Source organism: Urtica dioica, chromosome 6 (genome assembly GCF_054948205.1).
Source record: "Urtica dioica subsp. dioica isolate 48M chromosome 6, U.dioica_male_clone48M_v1_H2, whole genome shotgun sequence".
NCBI classification, from domain to species: Eukaryota; Viridiplantae; Streptophyta; class Magnoliopsida; order Rosales; family Urticaceae; genus Urtica; species Urtica dioica.
In genome coordinates, this window is record NC_142761.1 from 5,548,759 (window position 1) to 5,556,570 (window position 7,812).

At 46.1% G+C, this 7,812-nt stretch overlaps 1 protein-coding gene across 2 annotated transcripts; it reads right to left on the reverse strand.

The window, feature by feature from the left end:
- Positions 1–520: 520 nt before the first annotated feature.
- Positions 521–7,347, reverse strand: NET1A (Kinase interacting (KIP1-like) family protein). Of its 2 annotated transcripts, none has more exons than XM_089617073.1 (7): positions 7,132–7,347; positions 6,941–6,998; positions 6,806–6,841; positions 6,362–6,445; positions 6,015–6,265; positions 1,835–5,898; positions 521–1,756 (listed from the first exon to the last, which is right to left on the reverse strand). In XM_089617073.1, the coding sequence occupies exons 5-7, from the start codon at positions 6,106–6,108 to the stop codon at positions 710–712; spliced, it is 5,205 nt and encodes a 1,734-aa protein (XP_089473199.1). In that variant the 5' UTR covers positions 6,109–6,265; positions 6,362–6,445; positions 6,806–6,841; positions 6,941–6,998; positions 7,132–7,347; the 3' UTR covers positions 521–709. The 2 variants fall into 2 exon arrangements, with proteins under 2 accessions (XP_089473199.1, XP_089473198.1); XM_089617072.1 differs by having other exon boundaries at positions 6,362–6,460.
- Between the last annotated feature and the right edge of the window lie 465 nt (positions 7,348–7,812).

Below are 7,812 nucleotides of genomic sequence, written 5' to 3' on the forward strand. Positions count from 1 at the left end.
TTTTTACTGGTCCTTCATTGGTTTCGTGTGATATCAGGTTCACGGAGATTACTCGGAAGATGTCGGAACAAATGTGGAGAAATCGGCTGATGAAACAATGGCCGAGGCAGAGCACACCGAAGTCGTTGGAGCTTGAATGAAGAAATATGGACATCAAATTTTGTTTAGGAATTCGGTATTTTGTTCCTTTAGTTTCTTTTAACGACCCTGAATAGCTTTTTGTTTTAGGATTTCGGTTCCTTCTCGGAGAAAGAGAGCCATAGTTAGTTTCTCGACGAGATTACACAGGCTTGTTTATATTTTTATATCCGTTGCAACTTATTGAGCTAGTCTCTTCCAATTTCGAATAGAATAAAAAATATACAAATTCAAACTATATAGAAAACTTTCAGCCTTGCTAATAATTTTACTGTAGTATTTGGAATAATCTGAAGATATAAACAGATTCCATGGTATCGGATTGATCTTTCGGATTTGCTTATATCTCTACAATCAACAATAAACATGGTGGAACAGAAGCTTATTTATATATGAGATTATCAAAGTCCTAATTTTCATACATTAAAATTACTTCTAAGCTTACAGAGATAGTTTCTTCATCAGCTAAATAACTACTCCGAGAAACAGTACACTTATAACAGTAACGTACAGCTCAAGGAACCAGAAAGCAAAAAAAATAAAAAAAAAAATAAAATCAACGGACAGTCAATCAATCTTCGCGAGTCCTGGGCGTGGAACAGCAGATTCCGCTCCTCCTCCGCACCTGCCTTTTCCTCCGGGAACTGTAAATGAAATCCCTCAACAAAACTCCGGCGAACCGACCGGCCTTCCCTCTCTTCTCCGACCCCTCGTCGCCGCCGCCGCCGCCGAGCTTCAGAAGAATGTATTGAATGTTCTGAACCTCGAACTGCAATTGCCCGATCTTCTCGGCCCCTTTGCGAGCCTGCTCCGTCACGCTCTTCCCTTCCCGGCTCTCCTCGCTCAGCCGGCCATTGATTCCGGCGAGCTCCACCACGGCCTCCTCGACCTCGAGCAAGTGCCTCTGGACCGTCTCGAGCTCTTCTTCGGCCGCGCTGACGTGGACGTGCCCGTACCGGCTGCTCGTCTTCTTCTTTCCCCGCCTCTTCTCGTAGTCGTCGTCGTCGTTTTCACCGCCGCCGTTGCAAGCCTCGATCTTCTTCTTCAGGTCCTCCACGCTCCGCTGGAGGTTCGCGAGCTTGTTGGCGTCGGAGGCGAGCCTCTCGAGGATCACCGCTCCCTTGTGCTGTTTCCTCTTGGGCTTGTTGTTGTCTGCGACGCTGAGCTCCGACGAGGACGAGTTCCGGAACGACTTCTGCGAGGGCCGGCGAGAAAGCTCCGACGACGACGCCGGAGAGACGGTGGTCTCCCACAGCTGGTCCCCGGGCCCGCCGTTCTTCCTCCGGCTTCCGCTCCGGCTCCGGCTCCGGTTGGAGCCTCGGTCGAGCTGGATGTCTTTCATCAAGTTGAGGATCTTGTCGTCGTTTCTTTCTTCGGGCACCAACAACGGGACTGTGTCGGAGGTTTCTTGCTCCGCAAGTCTCTCCACTTCCTCTTCCATGGCCTTCTCGTTCTCGGCCGTTTCGGTTTCGGCCTCGAGCTTCTCTATTTCCTCCACCATCGCCTTCTCGACCGCTTTGATCGAGCTCTGCATCCTCTGCAACTCCTCGATCCCGTCCGGGAGCTCGGGCGTCGGAAAGTCTCTGAACTGTTCGCCGCTTGTTTCTCGTCGGTGAACCTGTGACACCAATTTATTAGTATACCAAGCTTTATGATTACAAGTTTATAAGCAAAGACTAGGATAGCTATATATTACATGATTGTTGCTTGCTTCCAAAAGCTTGGTTTTGAGACGGGCGTTGTGTTCGAGCGAAGCCACGTTCTCTTTCAACGAAGCTACGACCGGGACATAAGCCGAGAGCTTGGTCTCGAGCTTCCTGACGTGGCTCTCCAAGAACTTGACTTTGCTCTGAATCTGTTCGATCTCCATGGTTTTCGCGGAGCTCTGACCTTCGAGGGTCTTACAAACGTCCATGAGTTCGTGGACCTTGTTCTCGAGCAGAACTTCGCGAACCGCTGAGATCTGAAGATCGAAGTAGAACCCGGAAGCCTCTGCCTCCCAAAGCTCAAACTTGTTGCTCTTCTCTTCCAACTCCGAACTCAGATTCTCTTCTCTGATTCTATGCTCTTCGATCTCCTTGCTTAGCATTCCAACTTTGGTCTCCAATCCGTTCTTTATCTCGTTGAGGCTCTCGACTTCCTTTCTCTGATTCAACCTCTCTTCGGTCAGTTCGAGAATCTTCCGATCAAGATTCTCTCTGTTCCACTTGAGCTCTTCACATTCCACCTTCAAATTCTCGACTGTCGTGCATAATTTCCCGTTCAGACGCTCTGTGGCCTTGATCTTCTCATCGGCTTCCGTTAGCTCTAGCAACTTCTCTCTTAAAAACTCCTTTTCAAGAAAAACTTGGAGACTCAATTGATCGTGAATCTCACGGACTTCGTGCACTTCGTTCCCCAACGCCTCGACCGAGTCTTTCAAAAGATAATTCTCCCTTTCTTTGACTCCCAGATTTTCCTTCAGAATGCTCGTTTCAGCCTTGAGATCTTCGTTGGCCTCGCTGAGCCTGTTCAAATCTTCCGAGAGAGCAATCCGTTCAGCGGCTTTCTCGGCTGCAAAGGCTTCCAAAACCAAGGAGAGCACGTTTAGAGAAATGGCCTCGTCAATGACCGCCTCGTTATCTTCCCCAAGGTCCAAAAGATTCTTAAGCAAAGATTGATTCTTTTCGATCAACTTAAAATTCTGTTCCCTTAAGCTGGCAGACGAGCCATGAAGAATCTCCATCTTCTCATGTACAGCTTCTAGTTCGGCCTTCAATACTTCCTCTCGATGATCTCTCTCTCTCAATTCAGACCTCAAATCTGTGTTTGAATCGAGAAGATCTTGCTTTTCCTTCCGCAGCACAACATGTTGACCTTCCATGACCTCGAATTCTTGCTTGGACTTTTCTTTCTCGGATTCGAGTAAAGATACGAGCACTGAGTTCTCCACCATTAACTTTCGCTCCTCATCCTCGCTCCTCGACAGAGAGATTTTCAAGTCCTCGACGTTTTCGAGGATGCTCCGGACAGAGACTTGCTCCGGCTCGAGCTTCTTTTCGTGCCCACTGTCGCTGTCGACTTGGAGAGCCCTGAACACCAAACGGATCCCCAATCTCAGCTTCTCAATTTCGTTGACCAAGAATTCAGCTTCGACCTGTTGCTCGAGATTTTCACTCTCAAGCTCCGATATGAGGTCGTCCGAATACTTCTGTGTGTCGATGTGTTTCTGACGTTCGGCGAGCAGAGAGGCATTCTTCTCCTCCAAATCTTCGACAAACTTCTGAAGGATGAAGATCTCGATGTGGGAATTAACGGCTCGATCCAGCTCTTCTTCGAACTCTTTCTTTCCCAACCTAGTCTCTTCTTGTAAAACATGGACATCACTTTGTAACCCGGATAAACGAGCCTCGGTGGATAGGACGTAGCTCGAACGTTCTTGCTTCTCCACGAGGATTGACCCTCGTAGCGCTTCGATCTGATCAACCGTCGATTCTTTTTCCTTCTCCAAGTCCGAGTACTTCTCTTCCAGCTTCTCGAACCTTGTTTCGAGTTTCCCGAGTCTCTTCTCCACATTTTCGAGTTGCTTCACGAGGCTGTTTCTCTCGTCCACGAGATTGGACTTCTCGTTGCCGAGTGTCCGACACATCTCTTCCAAGCTCTTTGATCTCAGCCTCAGCTGTTCGAGCTCCGAATTCGCGATCCCAAGCGAACTCTCGAGCGACGTGTTCTTTTCGACAAGCTTCTGCATATTCTCAGTGATCATCTGCAACTGCGATAGAAGGGTCGCTTTCTCTGCGACGAGGTCAGACTTTTCTCCCTCGAGAAAGTGGCACGACTCTCGCAATTTCTCGACCTTCTCTCTCAGATCTTCCAACTCAACACTCAATCCCGACATGGAGTTTTGGAGAACAGTGTTCTCCGTAGATAGTTCAGTCATTTCCTTTAACTTCTCGTTAAGAATCTCCTTCTCCTCGCTGTCCCTTTTGCAGACCTCTTTGAGATTCGAGTTCTCGTCTCGCAAGTCCTTCACAGCCGACTCAAGGCACTCCGGATTCAAACCGGTCGCATCCACTCGCTTGATGATCAAGTAATAGCTCTGTTTCAAGCCGTCGATCTCCTCTTTTAGGTTTCCGATTTCGCCTTGGAGGGCGTCGCTCTGGTCCTCTTTTCGCGAAACCTCATGCTCGAGCTTCTCTTTCATCTCCTTCAAGCCAAGGATTTCGTCTTGGAGACTCTTCAGCGCCTCGGTGCTCGAATAGCCGAGCTCTGAGAGGCTCTTGTTCTCGTCCTTGACTCGCTTGAGCTCTTCTTCCATTCCGTGCTTGCAAATCTCAGCGTCCCTTAACATTTGAAGCCCGTCTTTGAGCTCCGAAGCCAAGGCTCTCTGCTCTTCACGAGACTTAGAATGCAGCCTCTGAAGAGCTTGGAGAGTCGCCGCAACTTGCTGAAACTTCGAGCTCTCTTCGACCACCATGGACTGGAACTTATTCAACTCGTCGTTCTTCTCCAAAAGTTCTTGATCTTTCATACAGATCCTTCGCAGCAGATCATCCGCTTCCGACTGAAGAGTCTGATTCGAGCCCTTTAACGCAGCGCATTGTTCTTCGGCGCTCTTTAATTTCTCCGCCCCCGCGAGGATTTCTCCGTTTAAACGCTCGGCGTTCGTTTGAGCACGAGAAATCTCCTCTTCCATCATCGAAATGATCTCCGTGCACTGCTTGTACTGCATCGACGCAGTTTCTTTCTCTTCGGCCATCTTCGCAAGCGCTTTCTTCAGCGCTTCGACTTCGGATTCCGATTTCTCGAGTTGTGCACCGAGCGACCTACTATTCTCCTCAGCGAGCGCAATCCTAGACTCCAAATCGGATATTCTCTCCAGACATCTCTTGTACCGAGCAATAGCAGCTTCCTTCTCAGCCTCGAGTCTAGATAGCTCTCCCTCGAGATTCTTCAACTCGGTCTCTGCCTTCACGGCTCGTTCTCTTTGCCCTTCGCCTTCTTCCCGGGACTGAGACAGGCGAGTCTCAACACCCGATATCTTCTCCAAACACTCCTCAATTCGAACAAGACCCGTGTCCCTCTCGGCTTCCGATTCCGAAAGCGCTTCCTTCAACGACTTAATCTCGATCCCAGCTTCGCTCGCCCGTTCACCGAGCCTCCCGACATCTCGCTGTGCATCGCTGAGGTCTCTCTCCGCGTTCTTTAGCTTCTCCACGTTCTGCTGGAACTGATAGAGTAGAGTATCTTTCTCCGCCTGAACCTTCGCCAAAGTTTTCTTCAAGCTTTGAACTTCGCTCTCGGCTTTGGCGCTCTGGTCCCGGCTTGATACCTCGGAGTCGCCGTCTTCGAAATTCTGCCCGCATCCCTCGGAATCGAACATCTCGGTCAGCTGCTTCAGACCCCTTTTGAGCTTCGCCGACGAGACTCCCATCGCGTCCCTGTGAAGCTCGTCCGGATCGATCGGGGCACGGATCGGCCGCGACCCATCTGGCGTGTGGATTTCGGCCTCGGGGCCCGAGGACGAGCAGGATTGCGATTCCTCTCCGTTCGAGAAAGGAGCTTGATCGGGGAACGCCTGGGCCATCGTCCGGTGGGCGTGTCGAAGCTCCACGGTAGCGTGATCATACCTCTCCGCCAACGCGCGGTAAGCTCGGTAGAACTCCTCCACAAGCTTCATGAGCTCCGGTCGTTTCTTGTAGTACATCTCCGCTCTCCTCGCAAAAGAATCCGCGTCTTCTTCTATCAGCTTGATCATCGACTTGACCTTCGAGTCCATGTCTGCACAAGAATTTTCCGGGTTTAGTCAACGGAAAACAAACAAAAAGACTAGAAGCCTAATTCACAAATCAGCTTTGAGAAGTCAAAAAAAAAAAAAAAGTAATTCGATGACTAACCTGTGAGATTTTCTTGAAGCCATTTGGAATTCTTGGGGCTGATGTGACTGTCCCACCACCAAGAATACAAACGCCGAGACTCGTTGTGCAACATCGTTCCAAAGACTCCGGCGAGGATCAACCACACAACCGGTTTCGGTTTCACGAAATTCTGGTCCGTGTACCAGTAATGAAACGCCAAGTGGTGATCCCAGGCCAGAATATCACACCATTAAACCTTAACCCTTCTTTTATCAGAGTTTCTCTTTGGCCTGAAACGCAAAACAAGCCAAGTATGGATTCAGGATTTGGTACAGTAGTCTAAAAAAAAGCCTCTTAAGGCTATGGAGTGAAATGTGATAATTAACCTTTTTCAATTGAATGGATCCAATAATAGAGGTTGTATTTCTTTTTTCTTTTATTTCTTCTTCTTCTTCTTCCTCTACTATGAGCTGAATGATAAAGAGCTGGTCAGAGAAGGAAAAAGAAGAAGATTTAGATCTAAGAAATGTAATAATAGACAATTTTTTTACAACTAAGAAATATTAGAAGTCAAACTACAATCAGTGGGGATTTGAAGAGATCTCTTTCGTCTCCACAAAGATACAGAATTAGAAACAAATAAATCCAGCATTGCTATTGTAAGCGTGAAAATTATTTACTAAGCATATATAGACCAAATCCATACAGCTATACCACGAGCTCTGATTATAGCACTAATTAGTAACACTGATTCCTCTTAAATCAAAGATTAATATATATATATATATATATATATATATATATATTTATAAAATATAGAAAAAACCCACCAAGAGAATTAAAACCGGAGCTGAAGCCACAGAAACCTGTAAAAGAAAACAAATCAAATTCATTCAGCAAATGAAAAAAGAGAGAGAGAGAGAAGAAAACAAAAACTCTTAATAGCCAGGAGATCAATCACTTACAGTTCTAGCTCAGTAAAAGGAATTAAAAGTCAGCCTGGGAGTTACCATTGCACTGAAACTGGAACCAGAATAACAGTTGAGTTTTAAGCAAATGGGTCTTTAAAAAACTGAGAAAAGATTCGGTCTTTAGCAATTTTTCTGGATCAGACAAGTCCAGAGAGTGAATATGGCTAAACTTTTTCTTCGCTCACCCCATATATTTTTTCTCACTACGGGCGTACAGTCTCACAATCTCTCTCTCTCTCTCTCTTAAGCATTATATCGTATCATAATATCCTCTTTCAGATTTGGTTCATTTCATTGGAAGTGTCACTGACTGCTTTGATGACTCGTGAACTGTAAAGTGAAAATGACGAAGAATGAGGAAAGTAAAAAAAGCAAGTAAGAGATAATTTCTATTTAATATTTTCTCTCGTAATATTTCTTAATGGTGGAAGTTTATGTTCGTGCATACGTAATTATAAGACTTTTTTTTAGCTGTTGAGAAATTGTAGGTTATGAATTTTCACTAATTAATTGCTTCTTTTATGAAGAACGGTAATATATCTTTTAAAAGGAAAACTGACGTTGCAATGTTGCATTATTATGAGAGTTGCTATATTAATAATAATAAACTGTTTCCTCTGTTTGTTTTATAGTATGAGTGTGAAAGGTGGTGGAACCTAGTTTCTTGACGCAAGATGACCAAATTACCCTTTTGCAATGTCGTTTTTAACCTTGCTTAGGATCTCAAAAATGTTATTTCTTGGGTTTCTCACTTCTGTGTTCTCTCTGTGTTTTTTATTTTATTTTTTGCTCAAGCTGTATATTTATTTCTTAATCCTTTCCCACGAAATCTTGGGTTTTGTTTCCTCTTTTACTTTTTCAACATA